Source organism: Sphaeramia orbicularis, chromosome 22 (assembly GCF_902148855.1).
Source record: "Sphaeramia orbicularis chromosome 22, fSphaOr1.1, whole genome shotgun sequence".
Lineage (NCBI taxonomy): Eukaryota > Metazoa > Chordata > Actinopteri > Kurtiformes > Apogonidae > Sphaeramia > Sphaeramia orbicularis.
This window is the reverse complement of record NC_043978.1, coordinates 20,037,336-20,064,185: the sequence shown is the minus strand read 5'-3', so window position 1 is coordinate 20,064,185 and position 26,850 is coordinate 20,037,336. Positions and strand designations below refer to the sequence as shown.

The 26,850-nt window shown below is 40.3% G+C and overlaps 1 protein-coding gene across 1 annotated transcript in view; it reads right to left on the bottom strand.

Moving 5' to 3' along the window:
* The window catches only part of LOC115414354 (fibroblast growth factor receptor-like 1), a 33,218-nt gene extending 11,880 nt beyond the window's left edge, over positions 1-21,338 (bottom strand). The window contains exons 1-3 of the mRNA XM_030127671.1: positions 21,047-21,338; positions 19,416-19,511; positions 767-1,039 (exon numbers count right to left, since the gene is read on the bottom strand). Of these exons, the coding sequence (XP_029983531.1) occupies positions 767-1,039; positions 19,416-19,500 (358 nt within the window). The 5' untranslated portion in view covers positions 19,501-19,511; positions 21,047-21,338. The remainder of the gene's footprint in view (positions 1-766; positions 1,040-19,415; positions 19,512-21,046) is intronic.
* Between the last annotated feature and the right edge of the window lie 5,512 nt (positions 21,339-26,850).

Genomic DNA, 26,850 nt, shown 5'->3' with positions numbered 1-26,850 from the left:
TGGCCCTAATTAGGCATCTTAGAATAATTAGACTAAACACAGCCTTCACGCTCCACTCCGCTCATTCATCATGCTTTGCTCTAGCACAGAGGAAATGCACTGTACGCGTATGCACAAAATACACACAGCAACACACTCAAACAGCTTGGTCAGACTAATCCTCTAGACCCCATTCAAGAGCCTGTGAGAGTCTGAAGACAAACCGGCGCTATTAAACTGAATGTGTTTCTTATTGCGGAGCTACAGACCTCCTGCCTCCACAGAGTGTAGCCTAAGGAAAAGGAAGAGCTTGAGATCCAATTGAGTCACAGAGGATGAAGTAGTATGAAACAATATCCCATGCCGTTGTTGACTTTGGGCAGACAGAGGTAGGGGCTGTAACACATACAATAGATGACAGGATCAAGCACTAAACCTCCATAAATCCACTTGTTTTAGACCTCGACCTCTGAGACTGATGCTGTGTTTTAACAGTGGAACGACTGTGAGACTTGTGACTACAGGGAAGTATTGCAAAAATGGCTTTTAACCAACTCTTTGGAGGATGATGTGGTCTGACCGTACAAATCTGGACTGACTCACCACTGTGGATACAGTTATCAAACAGGTGACTTCATGCTTTATAGATGCTGAATTGGAAATAACTGTTTTAACAAGAGTGACACATTTTATAAGCCTCAGTGATCTCATAAGGGAAGCCTGCAGAGAAGCTGAGTATGTAGTATAAACCATGTGATGTGATGCAAACAACTCCATCTGCACTCACCAATGACGATCAGAGTGTAGTTAATGTTGACGCTACCAAAGCCATTGGTGGCTTTGCAGATGTATGTCCCCGTGTCATCTGCTTCCACCTCCTTGATCTTCAGGCCCATACGGAGGATACGGAAACGGATCCAACCGCTGTGGATGTTGCGGCCATCTTTAGTCCACATGATGAGAGGTGGAGGGTCTCCTTCCACTGGACAAGGCAGCTTGATGGCACTCCCCAGCCGGGCCATCTGTCTGTGGACAACCTTGTTAGACACTCGTGGAGGTCCTGAAGAAGCACAAAAAGAAACACATCAGTGACCTCTCTGACATCAGTTTTTGCAAAACCACAATTTGATTTAGAAAAAGGAAAACCAACATGAGGTTGTATTTGGAGCCCATGATAACATGGAAAATATGTTTCGGAGGCTGATACCAATATTCTTACATGGCATATCGCATTTTAAGTTTAAGTATTCATTTATCCAGGATTTCACCCTAATTTAATTTATATCAACATTGAACAAAGATTTCTACTTTCTGCTTTTTGTGGACTAACATTAAGTATAATTCACAACAAAATGATATCATTAGAGGATATTTGGCCAAAACATACAACATCTGTTCTATTATTTATTTGGAAAAACAAAAGATTCATGATCTTGAGCCCAAAACCATTCAAATTCTACAATTCATACATTTCCTCATGATGAAAGCTCACTTATCACCATCATCACAAATACAAAAATGTAAAAAAAATAAATAAATAAAATAAAATCCACTTAATTGCCACTTTTACTTGAAAGGTTCAGTGTGTGACATTTAGTGATTATGTAGTGGTGTAGTTGTACATTTCTACCAAATGAATCCCCCCTTACTTTCACCTATACGGACACTAAAAAACACTTGAGTTTTAACTGTGGCCCACACTCAAACATAGTAAATGATGGCAATGTAAATTAACAATGGATGTCACCTTCTATAAAACAAGAAAACAATAATAAGAAGAGTATTTGTGTACTTGTACACTTATTCTCCACATACAGAACTGTGTTCTGGAGAGATGTTATGTATCTGTTATTCTGTGTTTAATTTGTTCATTGTTGGTTGCAACATACACTATGTCCAAAGAAAATTTCCGCAAGGGGAGAATAAAGTATATTGTATTGTATACGGTCCTTCTGTCGAAATATGGCTCACTCACCCACTCTGCACTCTGTAGATATAAACAACTCATTTAGAGGTAAGAAGAATGCAACAGTTCATATTTATGAATATTATATTCCATTTCTACAATTAGATCCCTCTATATTTTACACACTAGACTGTTTACTATCAGTGAATTTACAAGTGGGAAGCAAAGCAAAGTCTATGAGAATCAGCAAATGAAATTAAAAAACAGAGTTTTATGAGTGCAAACAGCTCTATAAACAGCTCAGTTATGGGCAGATGGAATAAGATAGAAGTAATTTGTCATCTTTTTGTCTGATTATCCAGAAACGTTAAACCAGATTGTAATAATTGGACAAGATCTGTCATCCTATGCACAGAGAGGGTAAGGTTCTGGTTTTGCGTAGCGTGCAAGAGATCAAAGCGATGAGGGGGGCGGGTCGCAGGGAGACGGACAGCAGCCTGTTCTGCCTGGTCTTAATTGGCTCAGGTCTGCTTCCTCAGATCTGGTGAAGTGGAGCGGGCCGAAACACCCTGTGATGGTGTTAGGAGGCCTGCACTGCTGCTCGCACAGCACTGGGCATGAACTAACCCTCCCAGCTAAAATCTAAACAAATCCCGAATTACTGAGCAGGCTCGAGAAACAGGGGGATTCGGAGGGTAAGGACAGGGGGGAGGAAATGCAACCAAACCCTATAGCTGCAACAGCCCTCAAAAGTACACAGAGCTCAGTCTGTGCCTCTGAACAAATGGCCGGTCTGGTAGCAGTAAAAACAATGGTGAGGGTAAATACACATGGCCTCTCCCAACACATACACACACGCTCAAACACACACACACACACAGTCACATTCCTTTGGTGCATTTCACACATATGGTAAACAAGAACTTCATTATACTGATGGGGCTACAGAGGGGGAGGTTGACACAGGTAACTCCATCTGGCGGTTTTATTAATCACATTGCCAACAGATGTATCAGCTGCAGGTAAAACATCTGGACTGCAGGGCCAGTAACCTCTGATGCTAAAAATCTTGGACTAACTTATACATTCGATGTGACGTAAAAAAAATCATGACTAAAACCCTGTGGCACGCTATAAAACACAGTGGATAAAGGCCAAAATCCTTGTTTCTACCTTTTCTACACCCTAAACACACATACTCTGAGTTCTGCTTCCTCTCAGTAGATGGCCTTTCCCAGTCCGCAGCATGCTCTGGAAATTGGAAGTGTCATTGTTTATGTCTGTGGAGAAAATGCAACCGCAGTCTTTTTGGCTGTTGTCAGCTGGCCCATATCTCACTCCTCTGCTACCAGGAAAGCAGAACAGAGGCGCTCACTGTTCAGTTTTTACCCTGCAGACTGTGCTTTAGGACCACAAACAGGTCACAGTGTTGGCTCGGTACTGCTGGGCTCATATGGACCGAGTTGACCCTAAAAAGACTAAAGTGCCTTGGAAAAACCAAAATGCATTTCTGCCAAATGTTGAACAAATAGGCTTCAGTTATCTCTTACAACTTTACAGCCACTCAACCATGTGTTCCTTCTGGATTAATGGAGGGGACTGACATACAAAAACAAGGCCCGATTCATGTCAAAGGTTCAGTTTAAGCCAAGTGTCAAAACACATTGATCCTACATTTGTAGGTACAGATTCTGTCAAACAAAGCTTCCTGAAATCGGTGAACATTTCTTGGGAGTTCTTGAGAAAATAAAAACAGGCTGGGGAATGTCTGAATACACTTTTCCATAAAAAATATATGAGGAAGCACTGCAAAAACCTGTGACCTCTGCAGGGTTTGGACAGCACTTGTCTAAACGATCAAACCCACCTACCAAACTCCTTCCAAAGGTTTTTCCTACTAAATTTCTCTTTTTCATTATTTTATTATGTATGGTCAACTAGCTTTAATTTGATGGTACATTATTTTAATTTTATTTATAAGTTGTCTATTTCAGAAAAAGGCTATTTCAGATACAACTTTAACTTGTGCCACTACAGCTCCTGAGCTTTTGGCTTTAATAAACTGAAGGGCTTTAGTTGGTGCTCCAAGTGCAAGGAATGCGCAACAAATGATTTCTTCCTTCCATCTACTCTCTTAAAAAAACCTTTTGAAGTCTTTCTCAAAAACAAGGCATGAAGAGGTGCTGAAATCAAGGACATCGTCTGAATAACTTAATAAGTGTTTGTGCTGTGTGCATGACCTCCATCCTTTCTTCCAAAGGGACTCTCCCCCGCCTCCTACCTCTCAAGGACAGGTTCTCTTAACCTTGGACTTGAAAGCTCAGAAACCACACAGAGGCCCTCTGTGGAAAGCTCAGTCTTAAGAGGGCAGTTATTGCTTTATCTGTTTGATTGTCAGATACTGAATTCATGAAATACAACATGTAGCTAATCATACCACGGGAGAGAAAAAAATCTACCAAAGCTGCACTTTTCCCAGCTGTTTAGCTTCAGTTTTCTGTGAATCACTTTTGCTTGCTGCACTAAACATTATCGTTCTCTAAGGAGGTTATAAGGAATGGAAATCTGCCAGATTTAAGAAAACTGCTGAGTGTTTACTTCAATTGTTCAACGTGTTTGCCGCTCTGTAAATGAAAATTGATACACACCATAACCATATGGGCTTTCCCATATTGCAGCGCTGGTATGACGTTCCTTATTATAGCTGGGGTCCATGTGTGAATGGAATCTTTCATAGTGCAGGAAGAGGAGGAGGAGGCCTGGCGACTCACAGAATTAGCTCTGTTTTTCTTTGCTCAATTTGGTGATGGATTATTTTAAGAGAAAGGGGCACATTCAATAAGAGGCATTCTTGTTATTCAGACTAAATATAGCCATTTTACAAAACCTTGTGAGCGGGTTAATGAACTGTTGATCTGATGTGCAGGCATCCATGGTAGGAAATATTTTAGGAAAACTCAGAATGCAAATGAAAGAGAAAGAGGAATTGAAAAAAAAGTTTAAGACTACAAAGGCTGCCAGACATGAGCTATGTTCAGATGTTCTGGCACCTCCTTCTCCTCATTTATTTTCTCCTTTAAAAAAACACCTGTGGATTTGTAATGATGTGTACATGCATATTTCTGTCTATACAAAGTGCTTTGGTCTTTCTAGTCACTGCAAACACGTCAATAAAGAGTTGCTGACAGGCACACCAATAGAGAACACCTGGAACCGCAATAAGAACAACTTGATAATGCACGCAACACTGTCTGCCCAACACAGGAGATGGCTGTTCAAACAACACTGTAAACATCTACCAATAAAAAGGATTTAGTCCTTAATCTCCAGCCAACTGCAAGATTTCCTTGTGCATCAAAGGGCTTTCGCTCACTGCCAAACTGCAGTGATTCATTAAGATAAACACTGATCTGAGTGAAAGTGTCTTCAAAATGCAATATTTACATTAAGGATAAAAGGCAAAAAGACAGATAGAAGCTGAAGAATGCTTCTACCTCCTCCTCCTCCTCCTCCTTAGCAGCACTGTGTTAGTTCAGCAGACCATATAGAACTGTAACAGCAGTGAAAGGAAGGAAGGACTTTAATGGAGCTTGTGCTTCCAGGGAAATATTCTATCATGCATCTCTTAAAACCTCAGGAGCACTTATAATACAAATCAACAAAATGGATGTGGAAAAAAGTGAGTGCAGTTCAAGGAAAGCAACTTGAGAGGCAAGAAAAAAAAATAAATAAACGCATGAAAGCTAGAAACCAAACCCAGAGTCAGTGACTTCACTTGAGACTGGAAAGGTTGGGTGAAGGCGAAAGGTGAGGCAGACACTGCAGCCCGGGGAGTGTGTGAAAGGCCAGAGCTTCTGTTCAGAGCCTGCTGCTGCGCTCAGCTATACATTTCACAAGCGGAGATAAAAATCAGCATAAAACAGTGAGAGTAAGAGAAGGGGAGAGCCACCTTGGCAATCCAAGAAAGGAGGCGAGGTGAGGGGAGGGAGGAGGGGGGTGGGAGTGACAGGGTGAAAGGCGAAGGGGATATGTGGAGTGGCAGTAGAGGCTGTTCTGACAGCAGCGGGGCAGCGGAGGGTGAAGAATGCCGTCTTTTCTTACCCCTCCAGACGTCCTGCCCAGCGACTTCACCCAGTGTGGTAATCAATACCTGTTATTTTCCCCTCTCAGCTTTCCAATCAATAGATAAGAGTGGGGTAAAACCAGTCGGGACAATGGCTCTTTCTTCGGCACCATCTGATGTGGGCTGAATAGCAACTGCTTTGGTGGTGGGAATGGTACAGGAGGAGCTATTGGGTGACACGAGAGACTAGAGAAACAGCAGGGGGTGGAATAAAAACAAAGACCTGAAAAGAATGAGATGCTCCAGTCGATATATCTGATTCATATCACTACTGGTTTTGAGGAACATCAGTGATTCTGCAGCTCCAGAACAACATACTGCTGCTTGCTCCACCAGAAGCACAAGAAAGAAACAGAGAGAAATTACTCCAGCGTCATAAAGCTTCTGGAAACATCTCCATCACGCGGGCTACCCCTTAACAGGCCCTACTGTGGAGCCTTTGAACTCTAAGCTGCTATATTTCATTAAAATTGACTGCCTTCTCCCAGCCCCAGCTGCCTTCGTTGGAGGACAGGAGCATGTGTGTAAGAGAATAAGTGTTTATAATACCCATACTGCTACAGTGCAACAAAAACCTAGTCTGTTGTCAATAAAACATGTGTAGGTAATGTTTATTTTCTGAACGAATGTCATTAACAGCAAGATTTATAGCAAAGGGTCGATAGCACGGCCTGAATACAAAGACAAATACTAGAGGTCATTGTTGAGGCTGAAGGTGTCCGGATCCAGGAGGCCTATCATGCCTGATTAATTAATGGCCAGGGGAAACTAACACATTAAATGTACAAACACTTACTTCATGAAAAGCCTCTTTTAATCCAGGTTAAGGTTAAGGATTCCATAAGGACTCTGTACTTTTCCACATGTTTGGAAGTATGGAAAGAGCTCTTATGGAAAAGACCTTAACTTGACTTAACAGAGGCCTCTCACATGATTTTTGAAGTAGACTTATAGTTTGTTTTAGTGCTGGATGGCACAAACAAGTTGCAGTGGAAAGGTTTATATCCTGCTTTTCCAGGATTTAACATGTTCTACTACTAAACAGTAAGTTACTTTTTAAAAAATGGTCACAGTTGTTACTGTACTTTGGAGTTTACACTCTCCTTCTTTACTAAAGTGCAGATATTGGTAAGGGTAGAGGTACTGAAACAGCTAAATTACTCTACGCTAAAAGTATCACTTTTAGGTACTTTAGGTACCTCTTTGTTGTTTTAGTAATGTTATAATAACCATACACATGTATTTCTCAGTATCTGTATCAAGACACAGGTGGAATGAGCAGGAAATATATAAATAGTAACAAAGAGACAAATTATGAAAAAAGCCCAGTTCCTACAAACCAAAATTTTAGGTATGTAGTACATGCTGAATCTCACCTGTATGAGCCATTTAGTTGTGGTTTTCACATATGTTTTTAATACTGTGCACATATTTCCTGGATTTTGTTGTTGCAACTTAATAAAAAGTCTGAGAAATAAGTATGAATGTTCATCACAATCTTGAAAAACAAGATTGCTATAGATTTTGGCCCAGTTCTGTACAAACTCTGAAATGCACTCAGAAGTTAAAAGTACAGTATTTCGACATTCCTACAGGCTGTGTAAAGCTGCTGAACCTGAAATCATTCATGTTGGTATTATTTCATCTCTGATATCTCCATAAATAGACAAGACTTTTTCACTAGCATCAACTTTGTGTTTGTCTTGTTACATATTCTACATATCTGCAATGATATTCACTGCTCTATATGTTTCTATATGTTCCATACATGTGGGGTGAAATCTGTTGTCATGTTAGGAAAATGTTTCAAAAAAACCCAAAATAGATTAACTGCCATAAAAAAAACAATTTTTGAGAAAAGATAAATACTGAAGATATATAAAACAGTAACATAGTGTTTGTACCTCCTATCCTGCCAATAGGGGAGGGTTACTCGATGCTAAAACAACCAAGAAGTTATTTTGATCTAAAAGTATCAATAACAACAAAAAAGTAAGATTAACAAATATAAAATGACATCTACAGTCTCATCCAGTGTCATATTTTTCATGCAAATGTGTGTCTGCCCTGTCATAAAGAGTGCACAGTGAGTGGCACTCTAGCCACTTTATCTCAGTCCATTAGGCTAAGGCCTGATGCACACACAGGGGCTGAGTGTGTGCTTAGGGCCACTTATCAGGGGAAGAGGCAACAGGGGGGAGGCTGGGAAGGGAGAGAAAGGCCAGATAGAGTGACAGACAGAGACAAGGAGGAAGAGAAAAGAGGGGTCAGAGGAGCGGAGAAAGAAAGAAAATGAAACTGAGGAGAGGAGCAGCGGGGCGAGGGTTAAAAAGGAGCGTTGATTTAGAGAGTGGTGGAGAGCAGAGGCTAAGATGGCAAAGAGGCCTCCTTTAACACAGGAGAGGAGGGCTGCATAGGGGAGTGAAGGGGGATTAGATGGGCCCAGGCGGCAGTAACCTGGAATCCCAACAATCTCACACCCCACTCCCTGGCTGGGCTCAGCCTCAGCCACATGACACACTCAGCCCTTGCTCTCTCTCCAGTACAGAGCAGGGCATAAACAACCACCTGTTTATTACTGTCTGTTTGGAGACGGACTGACCACTTGGCACTGAATGGGACATTGTCTGAACACTCACAGACTGCACCAACCACCTGTGCATTGTCTTTTTTCTTACGATTGTACAGAAAGCGTTCAGGCTTTCCTTCAAAGTAGTGGCTGCCCGGATCAGGGTCAGGGCCACCCTCAGCAACAGACTGTTGAAGATTGTTAGATAGTAAACAGAATATAAAGCACAAATGTATTGTTAGCAATAGACTAATAAATTGATTTGATTATGTTTTCCACGCTATCTGTTCAACATGCACTGATTGCAATATACTTGGCCAATACCAACAACAATATCTGAAACTTAATTTTGGCCGATATCATCAAATATCAGCCAAAATGTTGATGGATAAATCAGTTCATCCTTACGAAGTGTATTGGCAGAAGTTGATCAAGGTAGTTAATGTTAGTCTTCTAAACTGAGATAAGTGACTGAGGGAAAAGCTGGAAAGATTTTTTTAAAATTGTTCCCATATAAATTTTAAAGGTTAGTTTGATGTTCAGGTCCACATTTTGGATTAATAACTTTAATAACGTTGAGTGATTTATTAATGGTAGTTAGTTAACACTTTAGCTCAGAGTTACCCAGTTGCTGTTAAAGAAAAACTATTTAATTCGAGATATGCATAATGCATTTTCATTCATGAGATTAGAGGAAGGGGCAAATTAGTTAGTTACTCCTTGAGAAGGGGCGTGAATAATCACTATTACATCAGCCTTTAAATATCCATAGTCGTCTATTTTAGTACTTAATGAATTCTCTGCTTCTTTCTGTCTTGAATAATAGATTGAAAAATAGACAAAATATTAGTATTGTACAAATAATCATTACAAGTCAAAAATTTTAGAAAATGGTGTTCCAGAATGCAAATGCAAGTTGGGCATAGAATTTCTTTTTTTTTTTTTTTTTATTTATCTTTTTATGAGCAATGTAACAGAGCATACAAAGGATCATAAATATAATGCATTCATTATACATTGCCTTTTTATATCATTTTTCCCCATTCCCAATCCAACCCCAAGGCCCTCCGAGAAGGGGCAACAGCAGAAACAAGAACATCACAACAGTCTCTGAGCAGTAGAAAATCAAATAAGTACAAGCAGTATCAAATCTGTGGTGTACAAGAATATTAATTGAGCTAATGGAAATTTAAAAAAAAAAAAAAAATCATAGCTTGTAGATACCTGTGTTTACTTTTAAATATTAGACATTACCTATGTAGATGTATCAAATGTGACAATAATTAGTAGACAGAACAAATTACAACAAAAAAAAACAATACCTAAACAATAATAAAACAGAGTAGGGTGGAGGTGTGAAAGATCAATCTGAAGGCAACGTTTGTAAAGACTGAAAGTAATCTAAAAAAGATTGCCATTTATTAAAGAATTTAGTTGAGGAGCCTTGTAGTGAGAGTCTAATCTTTTCTAATTTAAGAAAAAACATAACATCTCTAAGCCAACATGAAATAGACGGGGGTTTAGGAGACTTCCACAAAAATAAGATACGTCGTCTTGCAAGGAGGGATGTAAAAGCTATTATATCAGACTCTATTTGGTTAAGACAGGAGTCAACAGGGAGCCCAAATATCGCTATAAAAGGGTGAATATTGATATTTTTCCTAAGAATATTAGTCATGATCATAAAGTAATCACCCCAAAATTTCAGTAATTTGGGACAGGAAAAGAACATATGGGTTAAGTTGCAGGGAGATCCTTGACACTTATCACATTGGTCCACAATATTTGGATAGATTGCAGAGAGTCGAGATTTTGATAAATGGATTCTATGCAACACTTTAAACTGAATAAGTTGTAATCTAGCACATGGTGTGCTGGACCGTATACTAAGGATAGCTTTATCCCATAGCTGGGCTGTGAGGTTTAAGCCTAATTCACCTTCCCAAGAAATTCGAGCTTTAGTCATCAAATCATCATCAAATGAAATTAACTGTGTGTAAATTTTTGATATAAGAGATTTCTCTTTGGGTTTCAAAGTTAGAAGATCGTCCCATGGTTGTTTGGCTGGAAGAGAAGGGAAACCTGTAAAAAGAGTGGAGGCACAGTGTCGTAGTTGGAAATATCGAAACAAATGGTTAGCTGGTAAATTGAAATCTAACATCAGATCAGAATATGTAGAAAAGATACCATCTTTATAGAGGTCTCTGAAACATTTAATGCCTTGGTGGGCATAGAATTTCAACTGTGTGTTACACTGACTCTATCACTTAACAACAAGAGCTTCATCAGTCAACAACAAGGTGCATCCTGTCACTCCCAGTATGCCTCCTCCTCCACCTCCTTCCTCCAACTTTCCTGCATTCCACACTAGGGAAAAAACTTAGTATCCAACCTGTGTTTGGCTCATTGTGTACGGCTGACACAGTTGGAGTCCAGTGCGGAGGTGCAGAATGAGATGCAGATGTGTTATTAAGTAAAGTCACCATCTCTCAGCGCTTGGCTCTTATGCTTCTTCTGACTGGCATAGGAGCACAGAGGCCGTAAACAAGGCCGTTTTGAGCCAGACATGCTGTCACCGGCAGGCCAGTGTGTGTCTGGTTGTGTGTTGTGGTCACATCAGTGTGATGAGTTTGATGATGATGATGATGATGACCGGGCCTGGTGCTGAGCGCTCTTCATTTCTCTGTCCCAAGGAACCCTACACCAGTGTACCATCTGAGGATCGGCCAATCTCCATGACACTGGGAAGCGCTTTACACCAGCGCCTTTGTCAACAAGCCTTTTCAGGAGACGGCCAATGACAGAATGTGTTGTAGCTGGAGTGTTTGGGCAGAAAGGAGCGATTCAGACAGGAGCAAGAGGGAGGGAGGGAAGGAGGCTAGAGGCTAGAGGCTAGGAGAGGAGTGGGTGAGGGACAGAGAGAGGCAGTGAGACAGAGACGAGACAGAGCAGGGAGAAGGGGGAGAAAAGGAAGGCGAGACAAACAAAGGGGGTGGAGGAACTGGAAAAGCTCTCACTGACAGCAATGGGGCCTCTTGACAATCTAGGAATATTGTCTGAAATCAATCTGTCATCGTGGAGCTGTTGAGGCTGTCATTACGATGTGGTACTCGCCCTTTCACAGTGACAATTTGTTCAGTGCTTTCCCAGTTCACCTTACTACTCAGCTGTACAAAGGTCACTGCCCTATATCCATCTCTGTCTGGCTGTTTTGGTCTTTGTTAATCAACTGACCACACACAACACAGCACACAAACAGGCAGTTTGTTATTTTTGTCATCTAATTCTGATACTCTCTACTGCAAGCTATAAAATAAGTGTCAAATTGGTGGCTTTGGTGGATTCTGTGGCTTGACATTGAGAGTAATGTGGAAGAATTAGTAGTAGTAAACTGAAAACTAGATGCATGTTCCAAAAAATCCTGGCACCAATTGACTAAAAGGAAAACTTCTCTGTCAAAGTCTTTTTTTTTTCTTTTTTTTTTTTTTTTACAGAAGTCATTCTGGTCTCATTTATTTGAGCAATCTAATAAGTGCACTGTGGCTCCTTTTGTAAAACATTCCTCTATCAATATTGTGGATCGGTAGATCTGACTGACTTCACTGTCTGCCGAGCTGAACTTTTGGAGTTCCTGTTTATCAAATTAAAAAGACTTGTATTCTACTATAGCAGTGGTTAAAAAGTTAGACTAAAAACACAATGGAGTCTGTTAACCTAATGTTTCATGAAATCTGCTGGTTCTTAAATAAAACCTGGCCTGAGAGCATAACTTAATGTACACAACCTGGCCAAAAAACAAAAAGTTGTACACTCCAATATCTCTAATATTTCTTTGGACTGCATTTAGCTACAATTAAAACATGCATTCACCATGGCAGTATTTCAATATTCAACAATTATTTCCATCATTATTTGGGCAAATTATGTTACTGAGCCTAGACATGTCCAACTGAAGCAACCTCAGATCATAACACTGCCCCCAAGGCTTGTACTGTAGGCAGTAGGCATTATGGATAATCATTTCATCTACCTCTCTTCTCATCCTGATGTGTCTATCACTTTGCAACAGAGTCAGTCTGATCAAACTACATGACCTTTTTCCATTGAAACAAAGTTCAATCATCATGCTCTCTACAAACTGATGACTTTTTTTTAAAGACATGAGAAGCTACTCACTGCAAACACATTAATCACTTCAGTAATTATCCAACAGAATGCTCTTACCCATTTGCTTAGCTAAATCTAGGCGGGACTTTTTGTGGCCGAAGAGTGCAGCTACATCAGCTAAATTTAGCCCTAATTCTGTATGTCCAACAATTTTTTCCCCAAGGGTGATTTTGTTTGTTTAGGTAGCATTTTTCAAGTTGATTTTTATTTACAACATATTCTTTCTGATCAGTTTGGTTGAAGTGTGTTGTAGTAATTTAAAGTTACAAAAGGAGTGATGGATAGTCCAGAATCGATTAGACATGCAACAAAGAATAACAATCAGATGGTTATTGGTGGGTTGACATGTGTCTACTGTGTCAACTTCAGTTCCAAATTGCGTCATGTAAGCAACATGACAGGTCACAACACTGTGGGGCCGTGGGAAACATCCATCTTTCTATACAGTCTATGGTGTCACCCCTACTTTTCCCCAGATCTGTCTAAATATGGGCCAATCGTTGCTCCAGAAAACCTAGACTGCAACGGCCAAAATTCAGTCTCAAGGCTTCAAAATGACAAACCAATGGATGATGTCACAGTGACTATGTCGACTCCTTGGTCAAATTATGAGGAAAGTTAAAGAAAAGTTCAGCTAATACTCAATACAGACATTGAAAAAGCGTATGAATGGACAAGTGACTCCATCTGCCAAAGCTTCTAACTCCAAGCACATCCAGTCTGGGGCTGATCCAAGGCCCAAACTCACATCCCTGCATGAGGAAATCAAATCAGTTTCACTGCATGGTGCAGAATTCCAGTCTGGGGTAGCAGTAGCTCTGCTATAAAATATGACAGATTAGACGCTTTACTCCTGAAATGATTTTTCCTCCCTTGTCCCGTTCCACTCCTCAAGTCAAAGCAGGGACATATTTTTCCATTCATTACAGATGCAGTGAGTCGTCTGAATGAATTTTCAGGGCCTTGCCTCAGCTTCAGTGTTGAGAGAGATGGCTGCTGGAAAAGGGTGCAAACAAATTCCATCCTGACAGGCTATACGCCTGCGATGAAAACTCTTCTATTTTGACGTACTGTGACAGGCAATTGCCTAGACCAGACTCTTTATAACCTCAATCAATGGGGACAAAGCATAAAGAATTTTGAGGATGCTCAAAAGAATCGCTAATGAAAAACAAAGTGGAAGTGAAAAAGGCAGAAAGCCGTGTGGGGTCTCATTGAAGCTCATTGGAGGTGAACTGAAAAAGGGGGACTGAAGGGAGGATGGAAAGTGGAAGGAGAGTCCTGGGGTGTGTGTCAGAGGCAGCTGAGGCCTCATTCAGAGCTCGTTATCCCAGCCATCCCCCTGGCTCGGCTTTCTTTGGGCCCAGCCAGCCATTTCTGTTGCCACCATAACTTTCAATCAACCTTTTAACTGCAGAACTGTGGGGTGGGTGTGAATGTGTGTGCGAGGGTTTGTGCGGACAGCAAATGTTTTCTAATGAAACCCCTGGAGAGAGAGAAGGAGTGGGGGGAAATTAGCAGACAAACAAAGACAGAAAAACTTTTATACTAGGGACTGATACATGTGCACACATTATGATATCACATTATAAAGATAACTTACCACACAATTGCAACAAATATAATACTCTACAAGGAAAACAATGAAATGCTTGATGGTAAGTTTAAAAAAAAAACCTAAGAGAGGAAGCTCATCTTCAAATTATGTGCAACATGTACCTCCTGAATGTCTGATTTGGTATTCTGATAAGTCAGACTATCACAGCACAGATTCAAGCAGGCTGTGGCAAGCACAGCAAACAAGCACATAGTGTAAGATGGAGCAGATAATATTTCTGCAGTTAAATCAGTCTTTTATTCACTAACATCACAATGACAACTCTTGGATTTGTCCAAACCTGCTCAGTCCAAAGCAACATCCTGATCCTCATGTACAGTAAACACGGTATATAGGTAATTTTTTTTCCCGTGGAGGAACAAAAGCCTGTAATAATGATGTGTAATTTCTAGTTTTGCAGAAGGACAGAATGGGATGCAGCAAGAGGCCAGTGCTGGTAGAAAACCTTGTGAATGAGGCAGGGAAAAGGAAGAAAAGAGTTAAAGAGCAACAGGAGTTTCGATTTGCTGCACCCCTCCTGCTCACAGCTGTAAGCAGACCCTGTGTCTGAACCATAAATCTACATGTTAAAATCTACAGGAAAACAAAACCGGCTTCCCCTGTTGAGGGGTGAAAGACGAGAGCAATTGGAATCTCATCATTTCACTTTAGTAAGACTGAGCGAACAGCTGTGGAGCACAAAACTGCAAGAAGGGAGGGAAGGGGAGACTGTTGCGAGAAGGGGAAGAAGAGGTGTATATGTTTGGAAGGGGTGGGGTGGGGGGTCTCTCCATGACTTGGCTCCTCAAAAGAAAAAGAGAAAACATAGCGGGACTGGAGAAATGAAGGAGGCTTAGAAAGCGGGGTTGCGCAAGACAAACACTTCCCACTGTGGAGCTGAAATGTTATTGTAAGGTCACTTGTAAGGTTCCAGTGAGGCGGACCCTCACCCCCACCTACAGGCTCGCTTCCAGTCACTAAGTCCACTCTCTCAAGCCAAGGGTGTAACACAGCAGCCTGAACTGTGAGTCCAAACAGTGTCCAGTATCATCAGATGCCTATTTAACACCAAACAGCTGTTAATTAACAAAAATTAGTAATTCATATGTCTGGTTCAATGTCCAGTTAAGAAAAAGAAAAGAGTGAAAAGTTGATTATCATCTGAATGGAGACTGTCCGACACCTCTGTGTTCACTTTGTGAGCTGCTTCATGGGTTTTGCGAAGGTTAACAGGAGCAAAAGGAATTCTATTTAACTCAACCCAAATCCATTCAGCTAGCAGGAAGAGTGTGTGTGGTCTGAAAACACACCCCGAGCCAACTGGCCAAACAAACTGATGAGTATTGTACACACACACACACACACACACACACACACACACACACAGAGAGAGACCTTCGTATGATTCAATAGGATTTTCCCTTAAAATGAAAATTCTTCTCATGTTCATCTGAGCATTTGCATATAGCTGAAAGTGACAAACGCTGGAAGTGGACAATGCCTTGTTGAAATTCCACATGAATGCTAATTGAAGTGGCCATTAAAGTCAGTCAATGAGGGAGTGTTGCTCGCAGGGATTATATGACCCTGCTAAAGTAAACACCAACTGACCTCCATTATGGCTACTTATCACAGCTTCCCTCCTTCCCTACTACAGCCCCTTCCTTTCTTTCCCCTCTGAGGGGTGAAGTCCGACACATTCCTCTTTCCGAATGTTTCCTCTAACTCTCGCTGAAGTGGCAGGGTCAGCAGCGTTTGCTGAAAGATGGGGAACATGGATTGTTATAGCCGTGGTAACTTTATTTCTACAATAGGAAAAGAATATTATTCCCACCTGGTTTAGAGGAGAAGTAACTGGAGCGGGAATAGTTGTTGGTATACCTCTGAGGTTTCCAAATTGCCCTGTGCTACTTGGATGTCTCATTATCATGACTTTTCTCAGGGCAATTTTGCTTAATAAAACACACACGTATATTCAGACGTACAAAACCAGTGCTCGCTCACTCTCGTAACTTTTTCTCACGCACCCCTAAATGGCAGCGCCTCAGTAAAGTGAGTCCCTTGTCTGCTGTGAGCTCTAACACAAGGCAAATAAGTCCAGTCAACAGGGATGAGGAGTGTTTAAAATTAATTACTACTGCCCTGTCCAACCAGGGGGACCTCCGCATGTAATAATCCATCCATTGTTCTCTGCAAATGGACCCAGACTCGGTAAATAGGGGCTATGCAGAGCTGGGTGGGGGTAAAGGTCAGCTCATGCCTTGTTTTAACGACAGCACATTAACTTAACTCACTTCCTTCAACTTTACACTGGTAATAAATGGGAGGAAATGCAGAGAGAGGCAGGGGGAAAAGAAAGGAGACATGTGTCAGAAGGATGGCAGGCAGCGCTGGTATTCTGGTTATTGACTGGTTTGGCAAACACAGAAGATCAGAGGTGATGTTATGAAGAGTCTCACTGAACAGCTGAAGTAGGATGTGGAGGGATGCTTGACTTTGCTGAGCTCCATTATTTGATCTTGGCAGGAAAAACAAAAGGTAACCTGAAACTAGTTTTATTTCTAATACAAAAATGGAGCGTTAACGTGTGAGTTGTGTAAGGATTATAAAAATGCTTTACACAGCAGCAGTGAAGCTTTTTCAGCTTTTCCTCCCTTTTCTTCTTCTCAGAGTCTCACTGGTTTGACTCAAAACCAAAACACCCCTGTTCTTATACCTTCTTACTATTCAGGAGCTATGTAAAAAAAAAAAATAAGAGGACTTTGGGGCATTTGGTTACTGAGAAACTTGACTCATTATGTTTAAAGGAAATGGAAAACTGTCTGGAAGCCAAATGGCCCTGTGATTTTAAAAGCCCTTGGCATACAATTTATCTCATAGTACCTTCTTGTTATGAAACTGTGATGTAACTCTGCTATAAAATGTATATTTTCCGAAGGGGCTGCAGAGTGATTTGCATGCTCTAAATTTCTCCAGATGGCTCCAGAGGTAAGCAAATACTGATAAATACTACATGGGATGCAGCAGAAAGTTTGTTTCAAATTAAAATGCATCAAAACACGACAATGTTTTGTGTGTATTCTTTGTTAACACATCCTGGTACATAGTAGAGACACCTGGTGCCTCTCTTTTTCTTCTAGGGTGCATTTCTGCAGAGCACAGAGAACAACAACATATCCATATGTCCTCGCTGCTGCATTCCAGTTAGTGGAGCCCAGTGGTCCCTGTGTATGTCACCACATTAGAGGCTCTGCTGGGACACATCACTGAGCACCTCCTCCAGCTGCTGAGGGCGTCAGGGAACCAGAGGAGGAGGTAAGGGGTAAAGCGCTGGGGCAGAGGAAGTAAGGGGGTTCCTAGGGGGGTCTTAAGGAATAATGCTTGCTTGGTCAGTTGCAAAGTCTTAGCAATGTGGAGAGAAAGGGTCCTTAAGTGTGTGTGGGGAAAAGGGGGGTACAAGGGTAGGGGGTCTGGGGTCAGATGTTGCCTGATGACTGACAGCAACAGGCTTTAAATCGTTCAAACAAACTCTTCTCAGGTGCTTTGTCTCAAATGTTTAGACAACGGCTGCGAAGTAACACCTCCAATGTGTTTCACACATAAGTCAAAGGGGGCCTGTCCTCTATAATTTCATTTACATTTGTCAAAGATGTCATCATACATTGTTAAAGTTTACAAGGGCAGTTTTACAGCTTTCCTGGCCTTCGCTTCACTGTAAAAGCACAAGTTTTGAGTCAAAACCCTTCAAATGTGTGTCAGCGTTTGGACTGTAACACAAAGCTAAGTGTAACTCTGCTTCTACTGGGATTTTCACATTTTGCAAATTGTCAACATCGGTGAAAATCTCTCTTAGACTCTCTGCCAGCTGCATATTTACTGATGATTCTGTGTATCTGCAACAATTTTGCAGAGACAAATGATGAAAAACAGGCTATAAACCCTTCTTTTCCTCTCAGATCAAATTGATACACCATCTATCTGATCAGCTGGATCTTTTTCCTCTCCACCATCCCGTCACTGGATTCCCATTTGTGTTTCACCATTTCTGACATCTGTTAATCTGTAAACATACAAAATTGCCTGTCTAATCTTATTTAGCCTTCACGTCTTGTTTACTTTTGGTTTATTCGTGCAGTGAAGGCACGGCTGCCACGCTGTGAATGAGGCATTGTCTGCAGACCCACAGATCTAATCTCCCTCTCTAAACCTGCCGCCAACCCCCTCCTGTCTCTCTACCTCCAGCCCTTGATAGCCACATGCAGGTATTGTACCTATCAGACGCCTCTCGAATCCACTTCCATACTGAGCGGGAGAATAAAGAGAGCGCTATAGAGCCTGGTTTGTTTTGCCAGTGCATGGTCTTCCGGGGAAAAGTGTCTGGCTTTCAGATTTCTCTCATTAAGCCCAGAGCGTAGTTTCAAGTTTTGCCTTGGTCTTTGACTCAGGGCACTGGATTGCATCAGACACGGTCCAGTAGTCAGTGATGGTGGATGAAATCATAGGAATTGCCTTGACAGTTATTCATGATCTGTTGACAACCTCACTGTGAGTTGTCTTTATAAAGCAAAGTATTGATATTGGCATAATAAACGGGGTAGTGAATTGTGGTCAGACTGAGGGCTTGCACTCTCCACTCAAACTTATGGTCACAAACACACACAGACTGATGCCAGACAGTGTCTTGGCCGGCCACAGAAGAACTGGACTTGTGGACACTGACTTATGTTCTTTCACCCTGGGAAGCTGATGGATGATGTTTGTTTGGTTTAGCTACAGTGAATGCGCACACACACAACCATGACTGCAAAAAGCACAAACTGGGGGTAGGGGTTGGCTGGCCCTCTCTCATTCCTCTGCCCTCTGTTGATTTTGGGCTCTGTTTAGTTTTTCTTTTTTTTTTTACTTTTCCGTCTCTTACTTCTTGGTGCGAAAACATCAAGAGCCAACCAAGACTTTCTTCATGCTCAGATGAAAACAGCCAGTCACTAATAACAGACCGTGAATCTGGTGTCACCTTCCGGATTTTTAATATGCGGTGTAAAACATAAAGAAAGATTGTTTACGAAGTTCTCACCTCTGGCACAATCAGTCAGCAAAACCGTCTGAAAGATGAACAGCGCAATCTTCAGGACTTCCATACCGACCAAAGACAACTTCATGTTCCCTAAAGCTGAAAGACAAATGGCCATAGTGACACGGTCTATAAGTTCAGAGGATGAAGAAGTCATATTAAAAAAGGTTACTGGAAGATTTGTGGAAAAAGAGGGGAAAAAGGGCCACTTGAACATACTTGCCATGTAATACAAGGAGAATACAGTTACACTAGTAACAAGTAATTTCAAAAAAGTACCATTAACAACCAATTTTTATGCCACTATTAGATGTTTTTAACTTTTACTAGTCTGGTGGTCATTGAAGAAGGCTTAAAGACTCTAAAATGAATGTTCCCTAAACCTGAAAGACAAATGGCCATAGTGACATGGTGTATAAGTTTAGAGAATGAATAAGTCATATAAAAAAGTTACAGGCAGATTTGTGGGAAAAAAGGAAAAATGTTACTTTAACAGACTTGCTATGTAATAGAGGAAGAATACTGTTACACTAGTACTAAAATTGTCAAAAAAGGACTATTAAATACTAATTTTATACAGACTTTTTTTTTTTTTTTTTTTTTTTTTTTTTTTACTTTTTCTTCCCTTGTGGTATCCAAAGTAAACTAATAGTCATCTTAAGAGTGTAAAATAAATGTTCATTAAAGCTAAAAGACAAATGGCCATAGGTACATGATGTGGTGATGGCATTCAGAGGATGAATAAGTCATATAAATAACGTTAGTGGTAGATTTATGGAAAGCTTTGAGGGAAAATGGGCTACTTATACACCCTTACCATGTATTAGAAGGACAATACAGTTACACCAGTAAAAAGTAATGTAATTTTATTTGGCATTATTAGACTTTTACTTTTTCTAATCTGGCGGTATACAAACTCAACTAAGGGTCATTACAGAAGATCTACAGACTTTAAATGTTGCCTAAAGCTCTGATACAAATGATGAAATGATGAATAGGTTCAGAGGATTAATTAAGGTATATTTGAGGAAACAGAGAGGAAAAGGGGCTACTTTAACATACTTGGTATGTAATAAAGGGAGAATACAGTTAAACCAGTAACATGTAATGACATTATTTGGGTATTGTTAGACCTTTTTCAAGTCTGGTGGCATTCAAATCGAACTAATGATCATAAAAGAGTGTGAAACCTCAAATGCACGATACAATTACGTGCTAATATATATATATATATATATATATATATATATATATATATATATATATATATATATGTATATATATATGTGTGTAATATGGCAGGATGTATGCTTATCCTGCTTATTTTAAGTATAGTCCTGGTATTGGGACTATCAAGGACATATTATACTGGAGTCTTTAAGGAACTTACCAAGTCCTTGTTCACGTATTATTACAGTAAAGAGGTTAAAGTATTCAAACTAAATGTCTAAACAGCTGACCATGGACATAATTAGCTAACTGTGCTTTAAAACGTCTGTTTTTGCTAGTTTATCCTCACAGTAAAAAATAAAATAAAAAAATACTGCTAATACTGCACCACTTTCACCTGGAAAATAAACTTTTAGGAGTTCTGAAAAAGTGATAATGACAGCATAAACGTGTCTAAAACGTACCTTAATAATCAATGAATGAAGTCAACCCTGTGTCAGCCTCTTGACAGAAATGCTTTTAGCTAAAGTCCGTGTCGAGTCCATGAATCAAAAGTGACAGTGGCCGACTTTTCACCGACCCCAGATCAGCGCAAGTCTGCCTCCCGACACCAAAACACAGACTCAGAGACGGGGTCAAAACTGACAAACCTCGACGGGAAAATCTCAGCTAAAGTCCCGTTATGATTCGTGTAAACGCGGGGCAGGTCGCTCTGTGTACTCCGCTTTGTCCACCAACTGACTTTTCCAGACTCGGAGCGCACGCAGCACAGACTCGGTGTCCGTCCCACGAGCCGCAGCCGCCGGCCAATCACAGCCCGCGGAGGCCGGACACGTTTAACTCTTCATCTCTCACCCGCACCATCCTCTTCATCACTGCTGTCAGCTTCAAAGTATGAAGAACAGGTAACAAACTAAAAATGGATACCAATTATAACCAAATGAAGCGTTTATTCTCATTAGTTGAATTATTTTACAGCTCTTAATTGAACTAACCATTTATTTATGTATTTTTTATTATTTAAAAGATATGTTTATTAGGAATGTGTATACACAATATGCAAACATAATATGCACGAAACAGGCACATTCCATTTTTCATGAATAAATAAATAAATAAATGAATAACCCTACCACTATACCCCACCAGGACCATTGTACAATAACAAATGACAACAAATACAATTAAATCAAAATGGGTGCACTTGAAAATAATAATAATAATAATAATAATAATAATAATAATAATAATAATAATGTCCAAAGTTGAGCATTGGGTTATCATTGCAGCCTATTAATGGTAAGAAGCTCCAGAAGGATGCTGAAATCCGCTCAAAGTTTAGAGGTTTTCCCCTAATAAATACTGTGTTTTCTCAAGAGTGCAGTAAAACAGAAGTTCATTTGTCCAGTATTTTCTTGGAGGGGATTCCTCAAATTTCAAGTTCCTAACCATTTACCATTTCCGAGAAAACTTTGTTAGAGAACACTTGTCCATATTTTTGTTTCAGTACATTGTAATTTTACACTAAAATTTGCAGCATTTTTGTGCTTCATACGCATAACCTCATGTCTTTGTGCAATATCTGATGAACAACATAATAGTAATATTAACTAGTCCTGATGCAAACCTCCACTGTTTTCCTGGAGGCCTTCTGAATCCTGTTCGCTGGGCCATGTTCCCATTAAGGTCAAACTTTTCCTGGGCCTGCTTACTGATCAGGTCAACCTACCAAGTAGAGAAAATACACAGATTATTTACTGGAAAAGACCCAGATTTCTTACTCTTTACCTAAAAAATAAACACACAACCTCATACCTTGCAGATGAGCCGAGGAATAAGCAGGAGAACCAGAATACAATCATGGTCTCCACCATGACGGAGGTGAGGAGTGATACCTGTCTATTCATCTGAGCCACTTCCATTTTCCTAAAATCCATCTCAATAGCCTGGATAGAGTCACATGGTTTTACCACAATAAATGAAAGATTGGTCTTAAATAGGGGTGTAAGACAATATGAATGGATTTTAAATATCAAGATATTTAGACAGTTTCCCAGACATGGATTAAACCTCTTCCAAGATTGAAGGGAAAAGTCTATGAAGGTCTTAAATGAAAAAAGACTTGAATCTGAGGCTTTACCTGTGTCTGAGAAACATGCAGTGCAGTATCACAATATATTGAAATATAGTGCATTGTAATTAATGTGCCAACATACATCACTAATTTTTAAGTGTAATATGATTGGTGGCAATAGGACAGTTGATCATTTCCTACCTTGGCGTGGGCTTTTGTCCCTGCAAATTTAATCTTTAAGTCAAACCGTGATGCCAGAGCTGCTGGCTGATTCTAGATCAAGGTTCTTCTCGGTCAGTGTCTCCACCATTTCCTCTGATCCCAGAGCAGCGTCCACCTAGTAACAAAAAAAGCAAAAATTCATTGTATTATAACCACCACCTTTGAGATAAAAAAAAAACATCTTTCGTGTTAAAAACACAGTGGTGGTGTTTTGTAAAGGGCAAGAGTCTAGTAACATTAGTAATAATTTCAGCCTTTTTAAGTGTACCTGTTCTTTGAGCTCATCAGTAGTGGCCTCTGCCTGCTTGCCTTCCTCCTGTAGTTTTTTCCTTCCCATCCTCAAAGTCTCCAGTTCTGTGTTCTTCTTCTCCATCTGCTTCTGCAGCTTCACATGTTCCTGTTTCTCAGACGCAGACAAGTCACGCATCCTGAAAAGAAAAAAAAAACTGCTTCTCTTTGGTACCAAAATGCTCACAGCTAAACAACCTGATCTTACAGTCATAATGCAACTCATGAAGAAGCAATGGGGGGCGGGGGGGCGGGGGGGGGCAGTTCACCTCTGGTTCTCTCAGGTGTCCAATTTAGAAAAAGAAGAAGAGGAGAAATTGGCAAAAGATAAAGGTATGCACATGTTCTCTCCATATAACTATGCATGTCATGAAAACAGGGCTAAGGTTATAGGTTGGGAGCCTGGTCCACCCCTCAGGATGTTTTTTGCTACCTTTTTTCACTATTATTTCCTGTGATCCCATACATTGGGCCATCACAAGCTGATAACCTCCACCCCCCAACTCGGGGCTGTTTGGCCACAGGGGCCCAAAAAAACCCTACATTCACACGCATTTTTTGGCCCCTGAGGCCTCTCAGTTGGTTTTTTTGCAAGTGTTTGTGCATGTGTGTGTGTGTGACTGTTTTCCTGCGAACATTTTGACCAGACAATCGTTATTTTATGTGATTTTAATATTTCTGATGTCTGAGAAGGCTTATGTGTTATGTTCCACTGTTATGTGCTTTGTAGTAATGTACTGATATGCTGTCCAATAGAAATCCCTGCAGCTGAACCCCCACTGAGTCCCACTGCTGAGCAGGACTCTGTCAGCTGACCCTGCCAATTGGCCCTCATTGGCCCTTCGCGGAGGACCAAGTAAGGTACCACCTGACTTTGTTTTCTGTAGGATTGAGAGTGATGGGAGAAGTTACCACCATCAATATTTTCAGACGACATTAGTTAGTGGTGAAAAAATACTTAGAAGTTGACTGATATATTTAGAGAAGAACAACAGCCTTTTTTGCTTCTGCTGCAAATTGTTTTTAAAGAGGATTATTCATTTAACAAGTTCAGGAATGGTAAATTGGAAACATGGGAGCCCTTTACTCACATCACATGACAGTAGACTCTTGTCAGGGTTAGGGTTATTGTCTATTTCATTTAAATTATATTATTTTTTTCCACACAGACCCTGTTACTTTTCCCATATTCTTAGATGTCCTTGTGGACATATAACAAAACATCACAGTTTACTCAACCTTGTTGTGTCTTTTTTTTTTTTTTTTCTTGGGGGGGGGGGGGGGGGGGGGATATCGCCCAGAGTGTCATTCAAGCTAGAACCGCCACTGTTTGTATACATGTTCGGAAAGGGCTCCCTGCCGTAAATGTGAATATGAGTGAGAGTGACGACAGTCGTCAAAGGCGACCGAGTCATGGGCATTTTGGTCCCCATGCCTCCACTGCGGACTCAATTGGCCCTGCGCCGGCGTTACTCAGCTCGGCCCTGATAATAGTAAACAATAAAGTACCATGAACAAGTGCTGCCACCTGCTGGTGCCTTCAATGATGTCAGTTAATTCCTAAAACGGGGCGGGGGGGTGGGGATATGTACCGCCGATTGCTGAGTACAACACTTAAAACATTAGAAGATGAATTGTCTCCATCTTTTGAATAAGATCGAGGGCCAAGAACTTAAAATAAAAAACAATTAGCCAACGTGCTGTCAACACACACTTGTGAGAAGTTCTAATTTTCCAAGTAACTGCACTACGGCCTTTATAACCTGCATTTAAATATTAAGGTTGAATGTGAATACTCTCTGATATACTGCATGTGTAGAACTTCAATATAACAGTCTATTGATATTCTGTTCTTATGTCTCTAGATTCATTTTCAGCATGACCATGTCATGTTATTAAAAAAGAAAAGCCAATTTAAATACAGTTTATGTCTTAAAGTTACAAAGTGAATATTAAATGCATCCTTTACCACTTTTTTGGGTCACAATAATTCAGATCAGAGGTAAAAGTGGCCAAAGATACGGCTGTAATCTGTAGGGTATTTTGTAAGTGGTATAGCATGGTACAAGCCAACCAATCAGTGGATGTGTAGAAGAGTATTGTTGTCTTTCTGTTGTCTGTGTTCAGTAACAAGACTTTTGTTCAGTTTCTAAAGTCTAACTGTTCAGGTCACACTGAGAAACTTCTATGATACTTTGAAAAAAGTGATCACTCAACACTTTTAAACAGGAAAAAGTAATTTATTTCAATATACATCACATTTAAAACTATATAACATTATTTGTCTGTTGAATATGTTACACAGCTTTTATCATGGAAATGTATTGGAATTTTACAAAATAAGACCAAGCTCTGAAATAATAGGATATCCTGCCCTTTAATTACGGCATGATTCTTCTGTTTGGTTTTTTCACATAAAAGTAATTTTAGCTTCATATGTTATTTTAGTTCTTTATAAAATAAAAAAGCGTACCTTTTCAAAGTGAGTTTATATGTTCTGTAATGAAAATAAGACTCAGTCAGCAGTAGTGTGAGAATGTGATTATGTAATGCCTGAGAAACCGCTTTAGTCAGATCAAAATGGAAATAATAATAATATTAATAATATTATGCTGATGGTTAAAGGTCCATAATGGTAGAATGGAAATTTCAGCCCATGTAGATGTACAAATGTAACAGAGCATGGAAGATACTTTGTAAGTTGTTGCAATGGAAGCAAAACTGCAAGCAGAAAGGAAGTCAGGTGTAAATGATGTCAGTCTTTTCCAGTCCAACAGTACCACCAGAGCCAATAATTCAGTGTAAACACAAATCAGCCCAGCATTGCTCTTGAGAAATTTCCTATAACTACAATTTAAATAGCAAAGACCTGTCTCATTTGAAAGCACAGGCCCATCACTGTAAGTATTCCCAGTATTGCACTAAAGCCAGTGAGGAAGAGAAAACCAACGAGTAATAATCGGCCTGTAGTCAGTAGGCCAGCACCTGAGAAGGCCTCTGGTTCAGAACAAATACAGTATATACACATCATTGTGCTAATGAGGGCACTGAGCGAAGAGAGGTCAACTCTCCACTAGGGGGCCTTCAAAACCTGACAATGATGACTAAGGAATCCCTTTTATTCATCCCAGTGTGCAGCAGAGTATCCAGAGAGAACTAAACATGCCATGGTGCATCTGTAAAAGCGATGGGCACAGCCCATTAATCATCTTTTAGAGGCCCATGTTCATTGTTGTTGGAATCTAGATGCCATTTTATAAAGTGATACAGAATTACACATTCATTGCCATTAAAAGCATGAAATCTCAATATGAAAGCTGTCTTTCATTTTTGCTTTACTGGGAGTGGCAGCCTGGTGAATACCACACACCAATTCCCGTATATAGCAACCATTAAATGAAGACATTTTAGTGTAGTTATTTCCAGAATTATCCTTATTTACATGGTTATCATGACTTACATTCTTTTCAGTAATCCGAGTCCCATGGGAGCTCTGGCACAAATGTAGGAAGCTCGCTAAAGCATAAGAAAATATGTCACAAGTCCTTTCATATACATGTAAAGCAACAAAACAGTTTGTGCTCCAAACTGCTACAGAAGACTGTTGCACAATGCCAGTTCCAAATCTGTTATTGCCTGTTCCTTCCCTCCCTCTTTTGGACTTCTAAAATCAAACAGGCTTTT